The sequence below is a fragment of the Dipodomys spectabilis genome, unplaced genomic scaffold (assembly GCF_019054845.1).
Source record: "Dipodomys spectabilis isolate Male_0828 unplaced genomic scaffold, ASM1905484v1 ptg000095l, whole genome shotgun sequence".
Lineage (NCBI taxonomy): Eukaryota > Metazoa > Chordata > Mammalia > Rodentia > Heteromyidae > Dipodomys > Dipodomys spectabilis.
Genome location: NW_024870772.1, coordinates 25,135,800 through 25,159,303, shown reverse-complemented (window position 1 = coordinate 25,159,303; position 23,504 = coordinate 25,135,800). Strand labels below are relative to the sequence as shown.

Below are 23,504 nucleotides of genomic sequence, written 5' to 3'. Positions count from 1 at the left end.
GCTCAAGGCTAGTGCTGCTCTATCACTTTGAGCCATAGATCTACTTCCAGACTTTTGGTAATAAATTGGAGATGTATTTTCTGCCTGGGGCTAGCTTCAAACTGTGATTCTCCGATCTTAGCCTCTTGAGTACCCAGGATTACCAGTATGAGCCATGGGTGCCAGGAAAGATTTCGCTTGTTTTGTTCCTTTAGCTCAGTATTATGAAGTTATGAGATCTTGTATGTATGTAGTATGATAAAGAATTAAGGTGAAGATCTAACTATATTTTCTTAATGAATCAATTTGACATTTTTATTAAACCCTTTAGATTTTTTTCTCTTTTTTTTTTGTTGGTCGTGGGGCTTTAACTCTGGGCCCCTGTGCTGTTCCTGAGCTCCAGGCGAGTGCTCAACCACTTGCACCACAGTGCCACTTCTGGTTTTCTGGTGGTTAATTGAAGATCAGAGTCTCACAATGTTCCTGCCTGGGCTGGCTTTGAACCATGATTCTCAGATCTCAGCCTCCTGAGTAGCTACGATTATAAGCATTAGCCACCAGCACCCAGCCACTTTAGATTTTTAAAAGACATCTCAGAGCCATATTCAAATTCAAGTCTGAAAGATTAAATGATCCAGTTGTCACACACATACAAAAAAAAGCAACAAAATCCTCATGATAGTTTAATGAGAATGATTAATTTAGTGAGAATTGTTTTAGGTTTATTCCAAGAAATAGCTTTTTGCCCTGGTATAACACTGAATTTGTAAGTATTACTATTTCAGCCCAGCTGGAAGACTGCATCTACTTAGCTATTGTCATATACTATTTTGTTTCATATGAAAAGCCCTGTAAGGAATTAAGCCCAAGTATATGTAAGAATTCAATACATGATGAAACTGAATCAGAAACTGGAGACAAAGGGAGAATTACTAAATTTATAGTGATAATGAAACTGGTTGGTCATTTAAATATTTAGATACATTATTTCTCAAATTTCACATGTAAGAAAAAAAATCTACAACAGTTGAAAGGTTAACAATATATTTTTAATATTTCTTATATTTGTAACAACATAAAAATAGGCATATATTCTTTATGCTTAAAGTTCTCATACAATAATAAAGGCAAAAACATTTACAAATTAAATTAAAAACAAAAATATAAACCAATAAAATGCAAATTAACCATTTTAATCATTTTATATAACAAATGAAGTTGTTTTGCTCAAATAGAAAAATGTTTTGCTCAAAAGAAATAAGTATTTGGTTTAATAGCAAAAAGTTGTAGTTCAGACCCCATTCTGTTCATGAACAGAGTATTAACTAATTCTATTAAAATGGCAAATCTCAAACATCAAATTTTTTTTTCTTAAGGGTCAAGACCAGGACTTGAACTTGGTGTCTGCTACTTTTGCTCACTGGTAGAGTGCTAACTTTACTAAATGAATTATGTCTCTAACCCCTCCAAATCAATGTTTAGAAGTTTCCAATTGACTTTTTTTTAAGGTTCAGAAAATAAAAAATTAGCTTTACTAAAACCTGTAATAACAACTATTGAATTATTTAGCATTTGGAACAGAAACAGTATTTATTTGCTACTGGACTTATTGCTCATAGCTGTTGTAAGTTACTCTGTGTAGGAGTCTCACAACATAAAGGTTCTGACTTACAGTGCAGATTTTTTCTGAGTAATGTAAGTCAATGTCATCTCAAAAACACATCAGGATATTATGTGTACAAAAGTACCACACCATCACTTTTCTCATTTTCATATAATCTGTGTTCTGCACTTTCATTGCTTTTATTATTTTCCAATTCAGATTTTAGTTTTGAATATTTAACACTATTGATTATGTGCATTTCGCTTTCTTCATGTTTACTAAGGATATGTGATAAATGCTGCCAATCTTTGCACCCATTCTCATTTTTCAGTTGGTTTTTTCCTTCCCCAAAGAGTTTGCAATACAGACAAAATACAGAATCTTTTGAGGCAGAATAAAGTAACCAGGATCTAGTAGTTTTCTCACCACTTGGAAGAATTCTTGTATAATAAGTTTCTGAAAATTTCCTCCCTGTATTGTCTTTTGGAAAGTTAAAATTTCTTACTTGAGGTGGCTCATTTTCAATAAGAGCATCTCGCTGTTTAATGTCCAAAACTCGGGGCCATGTACCTGGATCTGCAGAAAGCACAATTGGTATAATGGGGTCTTCAGATTCTTTGTTTTCCAGTTGCTTTTGAAATTTATCAGCTATAGCTGACATGGAAGGTAAATTCACATTCTGTTCACTCAGTAGTATATCTGGACTACATTCTGCAGAAACCTGTAGCTCTGTAGCCTTTTCCTTTTTTTCTGGTATTTCATCTATTTTTTCCAAAAGCACATCTGATGATCCAAATGATTTTGTCTCATTTTCCTCTGTAATGGAATTCCTTTTTCTGATTTCTGGTGTTGATAATGCTTTTGATTTTGTTTCCATTATCTGAGAAGAAACAGGAGAATTAAACATGACCCTGCAATTCTACTCCAATGTATATACCCAAAATAAATTAAGGACTAACAATCAGTACTAACTAATTCAGTACTAAGGACTAATTCAGTACTAACAATGTACTGAAGTAGTACAGAGTGTGAAACCTTGAGTTAAATCCCAAGAACTGCCAAAGAAAAAGAGCAATTAAAATTTATTTTTATACAAAAATTATATACATGAACTAGATGTGTGAATCAAAAAATAGAGTGCCAGCCATGAGCAAAAAGCTGACCAAGCCAGGCGCCGGTGGCTCACGCCTGTAATCCTAGCTACTAAGGAGGCTGAGATCTGAGGAATTGCGGTTCAAAGTCAGCCTGGGCAGGAAAATCTGTGGGACTCTTATCTCCAATAAACCACTAGAAAACTGGAAGTGGCGCTGTGACTCAAGCGGTAGAGCACTTGACTTGAGCTGAAGAGCATAGGGACAGCACCTAAGCCCAGAGTTCAAGCCCCACGACCGACCAAAAAAAAAAAAAAAAAAAAAAGCTAGAACATAGGCCCTAAGTTCAAGTTCCAGTAGCGCCCCCTGCCCCAGCAATTATAAACAAATGTTCATAGCAACATCATTCACAATAGAAAACATCCTGAACTGAATTGTTCACAAATGAATAGATAAAAATGCTGAATTTTCCATTTAGAAGTATGAAGTAACAAATGAAGGACTGACAAATCTTGAAAACAGTATGAAGTGTGAAAGAAGATAGAGATAAGGAACGACATGAGTCCATTTGTGCTGGAATGTCCAGAACAGGCAAATTTATTTTTTTGGGATCCAGTCGTGGGGCCTGAACTCTAGGCCTGGGTGCTGTCCCTCAGTTCTTCAGCTCAAGGCTAGCACTCTACCACTTCCGGCGTTTTTCTTTTTGCTTATGTGGTGCTGAGGAATCAAACTCAGGGCCTCATGCATGCAAGGCAAGCACTCTACCACTGAGCCACCTTCCCAGCCCCAAGAACAGGCAAATTTATAGTGACAAAAGGTAGTTGCTCAGTAACTGCCTAGGACTTTTGGAAGAAGAAAGGACAGAAATGAGCTGGACACCAGTGGCTCATGCCTGTAATCCTAGCTACTCAGGAGGTTGAGAGTTGATGACCAAAGTTTGAAGACAGTCCAGTAAGAAAGTTGATGAGATTCTTTTATCTACAATAAACAAAAAGGCCAGAAGTAGAGATGAGGCTCAAGTAATAAAGTACTAGCCTTGAGCAAAAAAGCTCAGGGACAGCATCCATGCCCTGAGTTCAAGCTCCAGAACCAGCACCAAAAAAAAAAAAAAGATGAACATGACTATTGACAAAACAAGAGGATTCTATTGGGGTAAGTGAACACACTGTAGATTAATTATACCTTAATAAAGTTGTTATTTAGCTGGGTGCCAGTGGCTCATGCCTGGAATCCTAGCCACTCAGGAGGCTGAGATCTCAGGATTACAGTCTGAATCTAGCCAGGACAGGAAAATCCAATTAATTAGCAAAAAATCCAATTAATTAGCAAAAAGCCAGAAGTGTAGCTGTGCCTCAAGTAGAACAGAGTTGCCTTGAGCAAAAAATCTTGAGGACAATGCTCAGCCCTGAGTTCAAGCCATAGGACCAACATACTCACATTCTCTCTCTTTCTCTCTCTCTCTCTCTCTCACACACACACACACAATCATTTAGGTCACATACAGTGGTTCACAGCTTCTCTGAAGGTGAAGACTGGGAAAGAGGTTCCCATCTGAACAAAAAAGTTGGGCATGGTCATGTATGCTTATCATCTCACAGGCATAAACAGTATCACAGTCTAGGCACAAAGGCAAAAAATATGAAACTAGATCTAGATGAAATAGTCTTTTGAACTTTTTTGCCTAGGCTGGCCTCAAATGGCAATCTTTCCAATCACTACCTCTTGAGTAGTTAGACATAAGCCACTGGCACCTTGCTTTTTGGGGGGGCAGGGGAAGCAGGGAGAAGGTAGTACTAGGGTTTGAACCCCCAGAGCCTTATGTTTGCTAGGAATGTTGGACAGTTAATAAGCTATGATCCCTAGTATTTTGCACATGCCAGACAAGTGCACTACCACTCTGAGCCACACTTCCACAATATCAAATTTTGATTGGCATGTAGATTAACTAGAACTATCAAGGTATTAGGAACACAACAAAAAATGGCACAAGGGAGAAAACCATTCTTGACTTTAACAAAAAAGCAAAATTAAACAAAAAGCAAACCTTTAAAACAAATATACAACAATGAAGTATTTACCTGAATCAACTCAAATGACATAATGACAAAATGGAACTAAAGTTTCATGATAAATCTAGTTAATGTATGCCAAGAGGATAAATCTACTATTTACTTGACCATTAAATCACATTAAAAAGAATTACCTGTTTATATTCATTAACACAACTTTGGCAGCAAAACCTCTTCTGCTGACCTCCAATCAGGATGCTGTTTCCAATATTTTTACTGGGCAAATATTCTCCACACTGTTCACAGCAGTTCATTACTAGACCATTGGCCAATCGGTACTCATTAAAGCAATGGTTACTACACAGTTTATGTGTTACATTATTAACACTGACTTCATGGCGAATCTAAAAACAAAACAAAAACAAAAACACCCGACATTTGTTAAATATATGAACTCACCATTTCTCTAATTTTGAATAAAATTAAATGTAGTATCTTCTTTAATAAAATATACAAATCAGATTAGTACAATAGGCAAAGTAATGAATAGTTTTGGCAATAGAAACAAAGAACTACTACTTCAGTAAAAATATATTCAAGAATGTATTGTTATTTCTTGCTTGCTCATAGCTTGTGTTCTACCACTTGAGCCATACCTTCAATCTATCATTTTGTTGGTTAACTAGACAAGCCTCAGACTTTTTGGTTTGGGCTAGCTTGAACTGCAATCTTTTTTTCAGGAGGGCTTGAATAAAGGGCCTGGGTGCTGCCCTTGAATCTTTTTGTTCAAGGCTAGCATTCTACCATTTTGAGCTACAGCTCCACTTCCTGTTTTCTGGAGGTTAGAGATAAAGTCTCACAAGTCAAGACTGGCTTTGAACCCCAATCTTCAGATCTCAGCCTTTGGAGTAGCTAGTGGCAGGCGTGAGCCAGCAGTGCAAGGCTCAAATGCAATCTTTTTTTTTTTTCTTTGTCGGTCATGGGGCCTGAACTCTAGGCCTGGGTGCTGTCCCTCAGGTCTTCAACTCAAGGATAGCGCTCTGGCACTTAAGCCACAGTGCCACTTCTGACTTTTTCTGCTTATGTGGTGCTGAGGAATCGAACCCAGGGCCTCACGCATGCAAGGCAAGCACTCTACCACTGATCCACCTTCCCAGCCCCTGACCTAGCATATCCTTATTCTTCCTTTCCACATCATGATGTACAACTAGGATATGTGCATTACATAGATGGAAGCACTTAAAAAATTACCGGAGTCTTTAACTCCTATTTTCTGCTGGGGAGCAAAAAATGTTCTCTTTCTCCATTTCTCCTTACTTTATTTTACTAAAATATATCCTTCCTAAGAGGAGCAACAGTGGCTCATGCCTGTACTCCTAGCTATTTAGAAGGCTGAGAGCTGAGGATCACAGTTTAAGGCCAGCTCGGGCAGGAAAGTCCATGAGACTCTTATCTCTAATAAACCACTAGAAAACTGGAAGTGGTGCTGTGGCTCAAGTGGTAGAAGGCTTGCCGTAAGCTGAAGAGCTGAGGGATAGCGCCCAAGCCCAGAGTTCAAGCCCCGTGACCCACAAAAATAAATAAATAAAAAATATATATCCTTCCTAAAACTTTCAAAAACAATTAGAATTATCCATTGGCCCAAATAATTTAGGTATAAAAATCCAGACCTCTCCTAATTTACTACAGATTATACATCTTGACTTAATATAAATTCCTTTTCTAATATTCTGGTTGTCTTCATAGGGAGACAAAGGTGTGCTATAAAATCCTTGGGAGGATCTGCTTGATTCTACTGGAAGAACAGTAGCTTTCTTTGTTGGTGTATCTCTGAAAGACAAGGAAAAGACATGCAATTTAGAAAAAATGCGTATTAGTAAGTCATACTTATATAAACATCGACATTTTTCCTTTTATTCGATCCTAGGAAACAGCTATAACTTTTGAACATAGCAAAAGCCACTTAGCAGAACTAAGGTTTAAGAAAAATGGCAGAGGCAATGGCAGAGGCAAAGGCAACATTTTCCTACCAAGATTAAGTACAGCATAAATGAACCTACAGCTAGCTCTAGCACACCTGTGTGTGTGTGTGTGTGTGTGTGTGTGTGTGTGTGTGTGTGTTTGCGTGCAATACTGGGTCTTGAACTCAAGAGCCTTAGCTTTTTTACTCAAGGCTACCCATTCTAGCACTGAAGCCATAGCTCCACTGCTTTCTTTTTTTGGGTTGTGAGACTTGAACTCTAGGCCTGGGCGCTGTCCCTGAGCTCTTTAGCTCAAGGCTATCACTCTACCACTTGAGCCACAGTGCCACTTCTGGTCTTTTCTGTTTATGTGGTGCTAAGGAATCCAACTCAGGGCCTCAGGCATATGAGGCAAGCACTCTAACACTGAGCCACCTTCCTAGCCCACTGCTGGCTTTTTGATGGTTAACAGGAGATAAGAGTCTCATAGATTTTCCTGCCCAAACTGGCTTTGAGTCAGAATCCTCAGATCTCAGCATCCCAAGAAGGGAGGAGTACAGGCGTGCCCTGACACTTGGCTTGAAAACATCCCTAAAACAATTCTATTCATGAATCCTTCAAGCTCACTATTAGTGTTCAGTGAAACAAAGAAACATTGAAAAGTACTGCTTACTTTTTACATATTATATTCCGTGTCCTTCGAGTACGTCTACGTGAGAAAGAAGAAAGGCAGGTAGTACAACAAAAAAGGTGAGGAGATCCTTTTCGTTGATAAGCTGTCTGTCCCTTCTGTAAAGGCTCTTTGCAGTTTGCACAAGTGATTTTAGCTGGTTTAAGTTGTTGTTGGGCTGTAGTTTGGAAATTCTGTTTAGGAAGTAAGGCCACTGGTGATAAGGAATCCATTCCTGGTTGTTTCTGATTTCGAGGAAATGATGCTGACTGGGAGATCCAAGAATCTTAAAAATTAAACACAAGAAAAAGTTATAGAATACAAATACACATTGGGAATATATATATATATATTTTTTTGGTCCGGTTGTGGGGCCTGAACTCTGGTCCTGGGCGCTGTCCCTCAGCTCTTCAGCTCAAGGCTAGCACTCTACCACTTAAACCACAGCGCCACTTCTGGCTTTTTTCTTATGTGGTGCTGAGGAATCGAACCCAGGGCCTCAGGCATGTAAGGCAAGTGCTCTACCACTGAGCCACCTTCCCAGCTCCGGGAATATATTCTAAATTTTAAGGTTTTAAGAATCTAGAGACAGCGCTGATGGCTCACACATGTAATCCCAGCTACTAAGGAGGCTGCCATTTGAGGTTCCCGGCAAAAAGCTAGCCCAGGTAGGAAAGTCTGTGGGTCTCTTATCTCCAATAAACTATCAAAAACTGGAAGTGGTACTGTGGCTCAAGTGGTAGAACGCTAGCCTTGAGCTAAAGAGCTAAGGGACAGTGCTCAGGCCCAGAGTTCAAGCCCCACTACTGACAAAAAAAGAAAGAAAAAAAAAGAATCCAGAGATGAAGCAGCCAGCCAGTCTTATAATCCAAGAAACATAAGCACTCTGCATTCTAAGGCATCATATATTTCTATGTGCCACTAATAAATGGCCCCTAGAACTGTGAAACGTGATGGCCACTAGCTAGTTGGGCTTTTTAGATTTAAAACATTATCTCTGAGGCTGGGAAGGTGGCTCAGTGGTAGAGCACTTGCCTTGCATGTCTTAGGCCCTGGGTTCGATTCCCCAGCACCACATAAGCAAAAAGAAAAAAGCCGGAAGTGGCGCTGTGGCTCAAGTGGTAGAGCGCTAGCCTTGAGCTGAAGAGCTGAGGGACAGCGCCCAGGCCCAGAGTTCAGGCCCCACGACCGGAACCCCCCCCCAAAAAAAACAACAAAAAAACAAAAAACATTATCTCTGAATTTAGTAGATTGTTAGATGGCACACTCAAAACATTAAACTTTTTCTTCCTAACAGGAAAAGTTATACATTTATAAAATGAAGCAAAGGATAATGCAAATAAATAGATAACTGTAGTGAAAGAATAGCTATCTAGAACATTTGAGGAATACTGGTAGTGTGTGTATGCTATCTACTTACTTCATGAGCATTATGAAAAATGTAAAATGAAGACGTTGAGAAACTTTTACATGTAAGATCCATATATGTACCAACTGACACTATTTTACTGCTTTTGCCTCATAACTTCCTTCCACATCTTCATCACTCTAAACCAACAATTTTTCTGCTTTGTGTTTTGAGAAAACTGTAACATTACACTTTTCATTCAAAATGCTTTAGATAAGCAGACACTGATAACTCACATTTTATAATTCTAGCTACTCAGGAGGTGGTGATCTGAGAATTACAGTTCAAAGCCAGTTGGGCAGGAAAGTCTATGAGGTTCTTATCTTCCATTAACCATTAAAAATCTGGAAGTGGCTGGGCACCGGTGGCCCACACCTGTAATCCTAGCAACTCAGGAGGCTGAGATCTGAGGATCATGGTTCAAAGCCAGCCCGGGTAGAAAAGTCCATGAGATTCTTATCTCCAATTAACCACCAGAAAACCAAGAGTGGTACTGTGGCTCAAGTGGTAGAGTGCTTGCGTTGAGGTGAAGTGCCCAGGCCAAGTTCAAGCCCCATGACAATCACTACCATCACCACTAACAACAAAAAAGCTGGAAGTAGTACTGTGACTCAAGTGGTATAAAGTGCTAGCCTTTTTTTTTTTTTTTTTTTTTTTTTGGGGGTCCAGTCGTGGGCCTGAACTCTGGGCCTGGGCGCTGTCCCTCAGCTCTTCAGCTCAAGGCTAGCGCTCTATCACTTGAGCCACAGCGCCACTTCCGGCTTTTTTCTTTTTGCTTATGTGGTGCTGAGGAATCGAACCCAGGGCCTCATGCATGCAAGGCAAGCACTCTACCACTGAGCCACCTTCCCAGCCCAAAGTGCTAGCCTTGAGCAAAAAAAAAAAAAAAAAAAATCAAGAGAGCATGAGATCCTGGGTTCAAGCCCTAATATCAGCACGAAAAATAAATTAATATGGGCTGGGATGTTGCTCAGTAGCAATGCACTTGCACAGCATTATCTTATTTATTGCCTATTAACACTAGTAAATTAGACATAATTGTAATTTATATCCGAGAAAACTAAGATATGGCAGGCTAAGATTGTAGCTAAGTAGTTCAGTGCTTACTTAGCAACACACAACTGAGCACTACAACAAAAAGAAGTTAAGTGTTAGCCAGGCGCTGGTGGCTCACGCCTGTAATCCTAGCTACTCAGGATGCTGAGATCTGAGAATCGAGGTTCAAAGCCAGTCTGGGCAGGAAAGACTGTGAGACTCCTATCTCCAATAAACCACCAGAAAACCAGAAGTGGCGCTGTAGCTCAAGTGGTAGAGTGCTCGCCTTGGGCTGAAGAGCTGAGGGATAATAGTGCTCAGGCCGACTTCAAGCCACCAGCGTGAGCCACCAGCGCCCTGCTAGGGTTTATAACCATAATCTCAGCTCTGAGTTCCTGGGTTTGATCCCCAGTACCAATAAAGAAAAATACAAAAAATAGTTTAAGAAATGTAATGTAAAATATAACACTACAAATATCATCATACTCACTTCAAAGTGTCATCTATTGTTTCTAACTTCTGCCAAAACTTCAAATTCTTTTCTATTTTTTTTGTCAAGATGCTGTACAGAGGGGTTACAGTTACAGCAGTAAGGTAATGAGTACCTTTCTTGTTGAGCATTGTCTAATTCTTTTCTTTTACAGTTTAAATCAAATCAGAATGAACAAAAAATTTGTTGTTGCTGTTTTTTGCCTGTACTGGGGCTTGAACTCAGGGCCTGGGCACTGTTGCTGAGCTTCTTTTGCTCAAGGTTAGCACTCTACCACTTGAGTGACAGTGCCTCTTCTGGCTTTTTCTGTTTATGTGTTACTGAGAAATCAAACCTAGGGCTTCATGCATAGTAGGCAATCACTACTGAGTCACATTCCCAGTCCTCTTTTAAGAATGACAGATTGGCACATCTTGTAGTAGGTGCTGGTGGCTCAAGCATGTAATCAATCCCTAGCTACTTAGGGGGCTAAGAGCTGAGGATCCTGGTTTGAAGCCAGTCTACTCAGGAAACTACAGGAGACTATTATTTCCAATTAACAAGCAAAATGCCACAAGTGAAGCTGTGGCTCAAGTGGTAGAGTGCTAGCCTTAAGTAGTAAAAAAGCTTAAGGACAGCATCTAGGCTTTAAGTTCAAGCCCCAGTACCAGCATGCATACACATGAAAAAAGATTAGAGCTGCCAGTTGCCAGTGGCTCATGCCAATAATTCCAGCTACTCAGGAGGCTGAGATCTGAGTGAGGACTACAGTTCAAAGCCAGCCCAGGCAGGAAGGTCCATGAGATTCTTATCTCCAAAAAATTACTCAGAAAAAGCCTCAAGTGGTGCTTGTGGCTCAAGTGGTAGAACACTAGCCTTGAACACAAAGAGGCTCAGGGACAGCACCCAAGCAATGGGTTCAAGCCCCAGGACAGGAAAAAAAAAAAAAAAAAAGACCAGGAACAAGTAGCTTACGTCTCTTCCAATCCTGGCTACTCAGGTTCATCTACACTGCATGTAGCAAGAGACTAATGATCTCAAATAAAAGCTGCTGAGCCATGTCTCCAAGCATTTCTCATAGACTATATATGTACTTTTTTGGAGTGTTAAATCCTTCATCATTTTTTGTTATAGGGATTGCAATTCCATAAATCAGGTAATGAGTATAAGGACAATGTCACTCCTTCCTTTGCTTTCTTCCATCTCCATTTTTCCCCTCCTGTGCCTGCCCACAAGTTCCATAGTTTTTTACATAGTGTATATTGAATATTCTAACTGCATGTTACCCTTCCTTTCTCCATTTTTATGCCCCTTTCCCCCCTCCTTAAGAATACAAAAAAAGAGCTGGGTGCTGGTGGCTCACATCTGTAATCCTAGCTACTCAGGAGGCTGAGATCTGAGGATCACAGTTCAAAGCCAGCCTGGACAGGAAAGTGTTTGAGACTCCAATCTCCAATTAACCATCAGAAAACCAGAAGTGGTGCTGTGGCTCAAGTGGTAGAGTGCTAGACTGACCAAAAAAAAAAAAAAAAAAGGGCTGGGAAGGTGGCTCAGTGGTAGAGCGCTTGCCTTTCATGCCTGAGGCCCTGGGTTCAATTCCTTAGCACCACATAAGCAAAAAGAAAAAAGCTGGAAGTGGCACTGTGGCTCAAGTGGTAGAACGCTAGCCTTGGGCTGAAGAGCTGGGAGAGCGCCCAGGCCCAGAGTTCAGGCCCCACGACCGGACCCAAAAAAAAAAAAAAAAAAAAAAAAGAATACATTCCCCCCCCCCCCCCCCCCCATCCAAATCCAACAACAAAAACAAAGGATATTTCTATTTTGTGGATCTCATGGTTTTGTTTTTTTTTTTTGGTCGGTCGTGGGGCTTGAACTCTGGGCCTGGGCGCTGTCCCTCAGCTCTTCAGCTCAAGGCGAGCGCTCTACCACTTGAGCTACAGCGCCACTTCCGGTTTTCTGGTGGTTTATTGGAGATAGGAGTCTCACGGTCTCTCCTGCCTGGGCTGGCTTTGAACCGCGATCCTCAGATCTCAGCCTCCTGAGTAGCTAGGATTACAGGCGTGAGCCACCAGCGCCCGGCGATCTCATGGTTTTGTTTTGCTTGTCAGTTGTGGGGCTTGAACTCATGACCTGGCCACTGTTCCTGGGTTCTTTTTGCTAAAGATTAGCACTCTACCACCTGGAGCCAGAGCTCTTCTTCTGGCTGTTGAGTGGTTATTTGGAGAGAAGAGTCTCAGGGGGCTTGAACTGCAATCCTCAGATCTCAGCCTCCTGAGTAGCTAGGATTACAGGCATGAGCCACTGGTGCTTGGCTTGCATGGGCTATTTTTAAGGTAAATTTTCGCTTGCCACGGAACTAATGATCTGCTTAACTTTTAGAATTCCCAACTTAACTGGGATCACAAGCCTATATAACTGTGTCAGAACTGGAAACCAAATCTTGCAGACTTTCTGCTCAGACGTGCTTGGCATCATGATTTACCAATGTAGTTTGGTATGTCAGCTATGAGATTGAGAAGGAAATCTCAAAAACTTTTACTTACCAGTCTGAACTTAAAATCCATTCTGTCTCCCAAGAACCTAGGATTTTGTATGTATGTATGTATGTGCCATATGGTACTTGAACTTAAGAACTTCGTGCTCACCTTAGCATTTTTGCTCAAGGATAGCATTCTATCACTTGAACCACATACAATTCTACTTCCAACTTTTTGATAGTTAACTAAAGAGTCTCATTCACTTTCCTGCCTGGTCTTGCTTTGAAACACAATCTTCAGATTTCAGCATCCTAAATGGCTAAGATTATAGGCACGAGCCACTGATGCCTGGGCTCATAATGTTTTCTATTTTAACATTTTGTTCCTGATAACCCTATTGTCTTGCCCCTCTTCCCTGCTTGATTTTCTGCCATATGACCTTGCTGCATCTTATTTCTGATTACTTTTTAGTATATGCTTATGTATGGCACTGGAAATCCAAACCCAGGGTCTCAGGGTCGGGGATTTAGCTCAGTGAAAGAACTCTTGCCTAGCAAGTGTACGCCCTAAGATCAGTCCTCAGCACCAAAAAACCCCCAACACAACAACAACAATCAGGGTCTCACACATGCTGGTTATTATTTTTGCATGAAAAACTTCATCTGAGCTCTGGATGACCTTTGCATTCTAACTCAAAGGCTTTAAGGGAATTTCTACCAATGACTTTCTCTCAGGCCCCAATGTATCTGTCAAAACTTCTACTTTCACCTGACACTTGGTGGCTCATGCCTGTAACTTAGGAGACTGAGGTCTGAGGTTCCTGATTTGAAGCTAATCCAGTCAGGAAAGTTTGTGAAACTCTTATTTCCAATTAACTACCAAAAAGTCAGAAGTAGAGCTGTGGCTCAAATGGTAGATGCCAGTCTTGTGTGAAAAAGCTAACAGACCATGCCCAGGCTCTAAGTTCAAGTTTCATTAACGGTGTGCACGCGCACATACTTTGACTTTCACAGCAGATTTTTTTGGGAAATGAACATAAACTCAAGGAAAACCATAGCTTCAAGTACTAGAACTATTTCTCTGAGATAGGCAATACTTCAAAACGAATGGCTCTCAATATTCTGGGATACAGGGCCAGATGTATGCCATAATTATAGTCAAATATGTTCACATTTCAGATAATTCAGCAAATGTAGCTGAGCCCAGATCAATGCAATATCTTGACTGTACTATGAACTCAGGGACTCTCCTGTCATCTTGGTCCTCTGAATTCATATGGGGAAAGAAAACAATAATGTTTTACTCATTCCTCATTATTATCTGCATCTGTGGTGGGTGCAGAGTTGTAAGGATCATGGGTTGAAGCAGGCACGGCAAGAAAGTCCATGAGACTTTTAGTAATGGGACTTGAACTCAGGGGCTGGGTGCTGTCCCTGAGCTTCTTTGTTCAAGGCTAATGCTCTACCACTTTGAGCAATAGCTCAACTTCTTATTTTTCCTGCCTGGGCTGGCTTTGTTTTTTTTTTGTCAGTCATGGGGCTTGAATTCTGGGCCTGAGTGCTGTCCCTCAGCTCTTCAGCTCAAGGCTAGCACCACTTCCAGTTTTCTAGTGGTTTATTGGAGATAAGAGTTTCACGTACTTTCCTGCCCGGGCTGGCTTTGAACCTCGATCCTCAGATCTCAGCCTCCTGAGTAGTTAGGATTACAGGCGTGAGCCACTGGTGCCGGGCCTGGGCTGGCTTTGAACCATGATCCTTGTATCTCATTCTTGTATCTCTGCCTCCTGAGTAGCTAGGATTACGAGCATGAGCCACCAGTGGCCGACTTCTGTGAGACTTGTATCTCTAACTAGTAAAAAGTGGAAAGTGGAGCTGTGGATCAAAGTGGTAGAGCAAAAGCCTTGAGCACAAAAGATCAGGGGCAGTGTCTAGGCTCTGAGTTCAAGTCCCAGTACTGTCACAAAATAAATAAAATAAAATCACCTGCCTGGGAAATCATACTCTTCTGCTGAATTTACTACTGCTGTCTCACTGGTCCTAACTTTATTTTTATTTTTTGCTTCTTACCTCTGGTGCCTATACCTACTTCCCCCTTTTTCTTTCTTTTTGTTGGTTGTGTGGCCTGAACTCTAGACCTGGGCACTGTCCCTCAGCTCTTTAGCTCAAGGCTAGGATTCTATCACTTGAGCCACAGTACCACTTCCGGCCTTTTCTGCTTATATGGTGCTGAGGAATTGAACCCAGGGCATCATGCATGCAAGGCAAACACTACCACTGAGCTACCTTCCCAGCTGGTCCTAACTTCTTGCTCTCTGTGTTTATCTTCCTTAAACACAACTACCACTGATTATGATCTCCAAAGGATATACTCCAAAAAAAATAAATAAACTACCCCTGGATCAAACAAGATCTGAAAACCCTGATGTCACAGTGACAGAGAGCAAGGGCAAAGACTCCTGAACAAGGTCTATTCTCTACACCAACAAGAAATAGCCACTGACTGACTTTGACTCTCCATTCCCTAAAAGATGTCAGGTACTTTAAGGAGGAGTGATGGATAGTGTTTAGCCATTATTCATGGGAAAATGTAAAAGGGAACTTAAAGGTACTAAATAATTCACCTTAATACCCATTCATAAAAATGAAACAAAATGCCAGTACAGTGACACCAACCTCCTACTGGGGAGGCTGGAGGATTGAGTTTAAGATCAGCCTGGGCAACAAAGTGAGATTAACGTATGTATGTGCTTATACAGTATACACACATATGTATATATACACACTTATGTATATACATATATACACACTGCCTATGTTCTTAAATTTACAATGTACTTAAGTTTCTATAAAGATTTTAGTTTTTGCTGGTACTAGGACATGAACTAAATCCTGGGTAATGTTCCTGAGCTCCTGGGTCACTAGGATTACAGGGCATAAGCCACTAATTCCTGGCTTCTCCTAGCCTTTTTTTTTTTTGGTGATGGTTCTAGGGGCCTGAACTTGGGCCTGGCCACTATCCTTGAGTTTTTCTGTTCAAGGCTAGCACTCTACCACTTGAGCGATAGGTTCACTTCCAGCTTTTTAGTGGTTAATTGGAGATAAGAGTCTCACAGAGTGGCTGAGAATGTGGCTTAGTGGTAGAGTGCTTCCTTAGCATGTATGAAGTTCTAGGTTTGATTCCTCAGTACCACATAGACAGAAAAAGCTGGAAGTGTGCTGTGGCTAAAGTGCTAGCCTTAAGCAAAAGAAGCTCAGTGACAGTGCCAGGTCCTGAGTTCAAGCCCTAGGACTGACAAAAAGAAGAAGGAGGAGGGGGAAGAAGAGGAAGAAGAGGAAGAGGAAGAAAAAGAAAAAGAAGGAGGAGGCGGAGGAGGAGGAGGGGAGGAGGGGAAGGAGAAGAGGGGAGAAGGAAGAGGAAGAAGAAGGAAGAAGAAAAAAAGAGTCTCACACTTTGCTGCCTAGGCTGGCTTCAGATGCAATCCTTAGATCTCAGCCTCCTGAGTAGCTAGTATTACGGGCAGGAGCCAGTAATCCCTTGCTTCTCACAGGCTTTTTGTTGTTGTTGTTGTTCTAGTCCTGGAGCTCTGGGCCTGGGCATTATCACTGATTTTTTTTCTCGTTTAGTGCTCTACCACTTGAGCCACAGTTCCACTTCTGGCTTTTTTAGTGCTTAATTGAAGGTAGAATCTCCCTAACTTTTCTGCCCGAGCTGGCTTTGAACCTTGATCCTTAGATCTCAGACTCCTGAGTAGCTAGGATTGCAGGTTTAAGCCACTAACACTTCCAGCTTTTTATAGTTTGTGGTAAGAGTCTCTAAGACTTGTATGATGGGGCTGAGTTCCATTCTGTGGCTCTCAGCCTTTTGAGTAGCTAGGATTACTGGCACAAGTCTCTGGTACTCAGGTAAAGTAAATTTCTTAGGAATAAAATTACATTTTAAGACAGGTGCTGGTGGCTCATGCCTGTAATCCTAGCTACACAGGAGGCTGAGATCTGAGTATCGTGGTTCAAAGCCAGCCCGGGCAGGATAGACAATGAGACTCTTTATTTTCAATAAAGCACCAGAAAACTGGGAGTGGGCTGTGGCTCAAATGGTAGAGCACTAGCATTGAGCTGAAGAGAAGGGACAGTGCCTAGGCCCAGAGTTCAAGCCTCCAGGATTGACCCCCAAAAAAAAAAAAAGTATATTTAAAAAAAAAAAAAAAAAAGAAAGTATATTTTAAATTAAAAAAAAGTATTATTTGGAGCTGGATACCGGTAGCTCATGTCTGCAATCCTAGCTACTTAGGAGGCTGAGATCTGAGGTTCATAGATAAACCCAGCCTGGGCTGAAAAGTCTATGAAACTCTTATCTTCAATAGGCTACCAAAAAAGCTATAAGTGAAGCTGTGGCTCAAATGATAGAGTACTAGCCTTCAGCAAAAAACGCTCAGGGACAGTACCCAGACCTAGAATTCAAGCCCCAGGACTGGCCTACAACAAACACACAAAGTGTATTTGACTTTGTCATGTTACTTTCCCATGACATCGGACCATTAGTAGGTGCTATATTTGTTATTTCCACTTTAAAATAGTTAAGTAATTGATCCCTATTCCTAGCATTTTTCTTGTTTGTTTTTCAGGTAGAAAATTCTGAACTTTTTCCGGTTCTTGATTCCAGCATCTTTGGGATTAACAGCTGTATGTCACCATGCCTGGCCTCACTTAATTCTAATGTACTTTTTCAGAAGTATATAAGTATATATATTGGATCTATAGACGAGCCAGATCACATAACTATTTGGTGACTTCAGAGAATTACTTTGAAATGCTTTATGTACAGAGTAAACACAATTTTTTTTTTTGTCAGTCCTAGGGCTTGAACTCTTGGCCTGGGCACTGTCCTTCAGCTCTTCAACTCAAGGTCAGTGCTCTACTACTTGAGCCACTTCTGACTTTTTCTGTTATGTGGTGCTGAGGAATTGAACCCGGAGCCTCATGCATGCGAGGCAAGCACTCTACCACTGAGCCACCTTCCCAGCCCCTAAAAACAACCGTTTTAAAAAATGTATTAAATGTGGTTTTGACCATGTGGTAAAGAAATGAGTAAAAAAGCCAGGGGCCAGTGGCTTACTCCTGTAATCCTAGCTACTCAAGGAGGCTGAGATCTGAGGATCATGGTTCAAAGCCAACCCCAGCAGGTAAGTCTGTAAGACTCTTATCTCTAATTAACCACCAGAAAACCAAAAGTGGCCTGTAGCTCTAGTGATAGAGTACTAGCTTTGAACTGAAGAGCTGATGGACAGTACCCAGGCCCAGAGTTCAAGCCCCACGACTGCAAAAAAAAGAAAGAAAGAAATGAGTAAAAAAAAAAAATTAAAAAAAGCTGGGTGTGGGGCTGGGAAGGTGGCTCAGTGGTAGAGTGCTTGCCTTGCATGCCTGAGGCCCTGGGTTCGATTCCTCAGCACCATATAAGCAAAAAGAAAGCCGTAAGTGGGGGCTGAGAAGGTGACTCAGTGGTAGAGTGCTTGCCTTGCATGTGGGCTGGGAAGGTGGCTCAATGGTAGAGCGCTTGCCTTGCATGCTCAAGGCCCTGGGTTTGATTCCTCAGTACCACATAAGCAAAAAGAAAAAAGCCGGAAGTGGCGCTGTGGCTCAAGTGGTAGAGCACTAGCCTTGAGCTGAAGAGCTGAGGGACAGTGCCCAGGCCCAAAGTTCAGGCCCCATGACCGGACTCAAAAAAAAAAAAAAGCTGGGTGTGGTGGCTCACACCTATAATCTACCTCAGGAGGCTGAGACCTGAAGATTGCAGTTTGAAGCCAGCTTGGGCAGATTTATCTCCAATTAACTACCAAAGAGCTACAAGTGGAGCTGTGGCTCAAATGGTAGAGTGCTAGCTAGCCTTGAGCAAAAAATTCTCAGGGATAGCACCTAGGCTAAGTGCAAGCCTCAACACTAGCACTAAAAAAAACAAAACAAAACAAAAGAAATTTCAAAAAAAAAATATTATTTATTTTGTGCAAGTCCTGGTACTTGAACTCAGGGCCTGGGTGAATTGTTCATGAGCTTTTTTGCTCAAGGGTAGCACTCTACCACTTGAATCACAGCTCCACTTCTGGCATTTTGGTGGTTAAGTGGAGAAAAATCTCACAGACTTTTCTGTCCAGACTGGCTTCAAACCACAATATTCAGATCTCAGCTTCCTGGGTAGCTAGACTACAAGCATGAGCCACTGGTGCCTAGCTTCAAAAATTAAAAAAAACTAAATACTTTTTGGTCATTATGGAGCTCAGCTGATGTGGAGTACTCAGTCAGCACCACATTAGTGCCAGTTGTATTTAAATCTGCCTCCCCAAAAGCAAAGTAAAAGTTAATGTGATTATTATAGGTGATAAAGTTAAAATTTTAGTTCTTTTTTTTTTTTTCTGTATGTCAGTGGTGGGATTGAACTCTGGGCCCAGGTGCTGTCCCTCAGCTCTTCAGTTCAAGGCTAGTGCTCTACCACTTGAGCCACAGTGCCACTTCCAGTTTTCTGATGGTTAATTGGAGATAAGAGTCTCACGGCCGGCTGGCTTTTTTTGTTTGTTTGTTTTTTGGTCGGTTGTGGGGCCTGAAATCTGGGCCTCGGCACTACCCCTCAGCTCTTCAGCTGGAGGCTAGCGCTCTACCACTTGAACCATAGCACCACTTCCAGCTTTTTCTGCTTATGTGGTGCTGAGGATGGAACCCAAGGCCTCATGCATGCAAGGCAAGCGCTCTACCACTGAACCACCTTCCCAGCCCCTTAATATAAATATTTAAAATCAAAGATTCCTAAGAATCTTTCGTTAGTTGCTAGATGCCTCACAAATAGAAGGCTTTCTTTTTTTTTTTTCCTTTTTTTTGTCAGTCGTGGCATGAACACATGATTTATTTCTGACTGTGTTGGTGACAGCACAAAAAGGTAATCTGGGCAGTGAACCCAAATTGTTCCAATACACGCTAAGAAGAAAATGTCACCTTTACTATTAGATGTTATTCTAATTTCAATTACAATATAATTCTGAGGCTAACCATTCAGCATTAACATTAGATCCAGCAGGTTCTGATGAACTGGCTCTAAATCTGAGGGATTTTCAAGACCTTCCACCCTTGCCAAAATTTGGTAATATGCTAGAAGACTTGCATAACTAAGAAAGCTCTATATTACAGACTGATTGCAAAAGTTATAAACCAAGAACTGCCAAATGAAGAGATGGGCAAGGTCTTAAGAGGATTCCAAATGCAAGTTAGCTCTGTAGTACTAGACAGCATCATCCTCTTGGCATACTAATATGTTCAATAACTAAGAGGATGCACTGAGCTCTTATGTCTAGAGATTTCCAGGATTCCATTTCATAGGTATAACTGATGATATCAATGGCCACATGACTGAATTCAATCATGTCAATTCTCTCCCCATAAATTTGAGCTACAACCTCTTTAATCACAGCTCGTCATCAAATATGTCCAAGGGTCTAAAAAATAGCAAAGACATGGGGCTGGGAAGGTAGCTCAGTGATAGAGTGCTTGCCTTGCATGCTTGAGGCCCTGGGTTCGATTCCTCAGCACCACATAAGCAGAAAAAAAAAGCCGGAAGTGGCGTTGTGGCTCAAGTGGTAGAGTGCTAGCCTTGAGCTGAAGAGCTGAGGGGCAGCGAGCGCCCAGGCCCAGAGTTCAGGCCCCACGACCGGAGGCCCCCCCCAAAAAAAAAACAGCAAAGACATTTCTAGTACTCAAAAAATTCTAAGGATTTATCAGATTGTTCCTCTGAAGAACCAAGAACAAAGGCAATTTGCATGTGCTGAGAACACCTTATGGTCTTTTTTTTTTTTTGTCAGTAATAGGGTTTCAACATAGGGCCTTGAATTTGCTCAGCAAACAAGAATCCATGCCACTAGCTGAGGCCTTTGCTGGTTAATTGAAGATGGGAGTGTTATGTACTTTTCAATCCAGGATGGCTTCAAACTACAATCTCTGAATCATATTTATTAATAGCCACCTGAGTAGCTAAGATAACAGGTGTAAGCCATCAACACCCAACTTTTTCCTTCATTTTTACTGGAGAGTGAACTTCATAATGGTAGGAAAGTGCTCTAACAAAGAACTACATACCTTAGCCCAAAGTAGTAAAAATTATTATTAATTTTACTAACTTTTAGCCTTTTATTACATGCTAATTTTTTTTCTTTTCTGCCAGTACTGAGGCTTGAATTCCAGGTCCTGTACTCTCACTCAGATTTTTGCTCAGGGCTGGCATTCTACCACTAAAGCCAAGCCACCAATTCTGATATCCTAACACCAGAAGATTGGTTATATTAAGGAACAGCAGAAGCTGAGTGCAAGGTTCATGCCTATAATCCTAGGTACTTGGGAGGCTGAGATCTAAGGATCCTGATTCAAAGCCAGTCCAGACAGACAAATCTGAAAGACTTTTATCTTCAAGTAACCACCAAAGTCAAAAGCAGAGCTGTGGCTCATGTTAAGCCCCTGTACACATACGTACGCACACACACACACACCAGGAAATCACACACACACACACACACACCAGGAAATATTACTTTCGTTGAAAGAATGATTAAATTTAGGTTACTAGGATACATTCATTTAATAAAATTAATGTCCAACTAACCCCCAGAAAACCAGGTGTGGAGCTCAAATGGTAAAACAACAACAAAAAAGTTAACGGACAGTGCTGTAACTAAATTTAAGCCCTAGGAGCTAAGGGACAGTGCCCAGGCCCAGAGTTCAGGCCCCATTACCCACAAAAAACAAAAACAACAACAAAAAACTAAGTTTAAGCCCTAATACTGGCACCAAAAAAAAAAAAAAAGCTGTTACATGAAAAACTTGACAATATTTATCAGTATAAAATTTTGAATTTTAAAAATGAAAATGAGAATTTCTGGAAATTTGTGTCCATCACTGTGACTCTGATAGCTTCCTAAAGTGGTGGCATTTACAAAATCTGTTTATCTCTCAGTAAATCATAATTTTTCAAATAATCAATTCATAATGACACTAAATCATAAAAAGGTGAAAATTTATGTATTTTACTGAATGGCAAGTTTTATAGGAGCTAGGCACCAGTGTTCATGCCTATAATCCTAGCTACTGAGGAGGCTAAGATCTGAGGATCAAGGTTCAAAGCCAGTCTGGGCAGGAAAGTCCATCAAACTGTAATCTCCAAGAAACCACCAAAAAGCCTCAAGTAGAGGTGTGGCTATAGAGGTATGGTTCAAGTGGTAGATGAACTGATGACTATCTTTTAAAATTTTAAGATAGTCTCCCTATGTAGCCCAGGCTGGTCTCAAACACATAATTCAATTGCTTCCCCCGCTTCTAGTGCTGAAATTATAGATGTGTCTTACCACATCCCAGCTAGGAATTGTTCTTATTCAATCCAAAACATGCGAGTGTAGGTGTGTGGGTGTTGGTATTAGGGCTTGAAATCAGTGTCAGGACACTGTTCCTTAGCTTTTTTTCCCCCAAGGCTCGTTCTCTACCACCTGAGCCAGACCTCTTCCAACTTTTGCCTGGTTAATTGGCGATAAATAGTCACTTGGACTTTTCTACTCCAGCTAGCTTACAACCTAGAACCTCAGATTTCAGCCTCCTGAGTAGCTAGGATTAGAAATGAACTATCAGCATCCAACTTGACTTTTTGTTTCAATTTGATCAGAACAAGACTATCACATTAAACAAATTCAGTATTGGGCTGGGAATGTGGCTTAGTAGTAAACTGCTTGCCTAACATGCATGAAGCCCTGGATTTGATTCCTCAGTACTACATTTAAAAAAAAAAAAGCTAGAAGTGGTGCTATGGCTCACGTGGTAAGAGTGCTAGCCTTCAGAAAATAACAAGTTCAGGGACAGTGCTTTGGCCCTGAGTTCAAGCTCCAGGACTGGCCAAAAATAATTTTTTTTTTCAGTATAGTTCTGACTTAAAACCAAAAAAACTCAACTTTTAAAATCAAGCAACTTAAACTAGATCTAGACCCAGAGGATCACAGCTGTTAAGGCCAGCTACTTGGAATGAAGATCAAAAGGATTTCACCAAGGCAAAAAGTTACTAAGAACACCATAATAACAAGTAAGTTGAGCACAGTGATACAAGTAGGAAGATAGTAGTCCAAGGTAAAACCCAAGACCATATCTGAAAGATAACAGAGCTTGGGGCGGGTGTGTGTGTGTGTGTGTGTGTGTGTGTGTGTGTGTGTGTGTGTGTGTGTGTGTGTGTGTGTGTGTGTGTGTGTGTGTGTGTGTGTGTGTGTGTGTGTGTGTGTGTGTGTGTGTGTGTGTGTGTGTGTGTGTCTTGTGTGTGTGTGTGTGTGTGTGTGTGTGTGTGTGTGTGTGTGTGTGTGTGTGTCTTAAGTGCTATAGTGTACCTCAGTTCAAAACAAAACAAAACAAAAACAAAGGGGCTGGGAAAGTGGCTCAGGGGTAGAGTCCTTGCCTCGCATGCATGAAGCCCTGGGTTCGATTCCTCAGCACCATACAAGCAGAAAAGGCCAGAAGTGGCGCTGTGGCTCAAGTGGTAGAGTGCTAGCCTTGAGCTGAAGAGCTGAGGGACTGCGCCCAGAACCAGAGTTCAAGCCTCACGACCGACAAAAAGAAAAACAAAAAACACAACAATTAAAACACCTAAAATCTGAGAGTTCCCCCAAAGTAAACACTACAAAAGCAAAAATGAGCCAAGTACTGGTGGGCTGTCACCTATGATCCCAGCTACTCAGAAGGCTGAAATCATAGTTCAAGGCTATTCTGGGCAGGAAAGTCTGTGAGACTCTTTTTTTTTTTTTTTTT

General features: G+C 41.2%; 1 protein-coding gene across 3 annotated transcripts in view; it reads right to left on the bottom strand.

Annotated features, from left to right (window-relative positions):
* Nucleotides 1-1,009: 1,009 nt before the first annotated feature.
* Nucleotides 1,010-23,504, bottom strand: part of Zmym5 (zinc finger MYM-type containing 5) — a 35,144-nt gene continuing 12,649 nt past the window's right edge. For all 3 annotated transcript variants that reach the window (XM_042685620.1, XM_042685622.1, XM_042685621.1), the window contains 4 exons: nt 7,317-7,599; nt 6,353-6,512; nt 4,877-5,086; nt 1,010-2,462 (listed from right to left, as the gene is read on the bottom strand). In XM_042685620.1, coding sequence (XP_042541554.1) covers nt 1,710-2,462; nt 4,877-5,086; nt 6,353-6,512; nt 7,317-7,599 — 1,406 coding nt within the window. In that variant the 3' untranslated portion in view covers nt 1,010-1,709. The remainder of the gene's footprint in view (nt 2,463-4,876; nt 5,087-6,352; nt 6,513-7,316; nt 7,600-23,504) is intronic.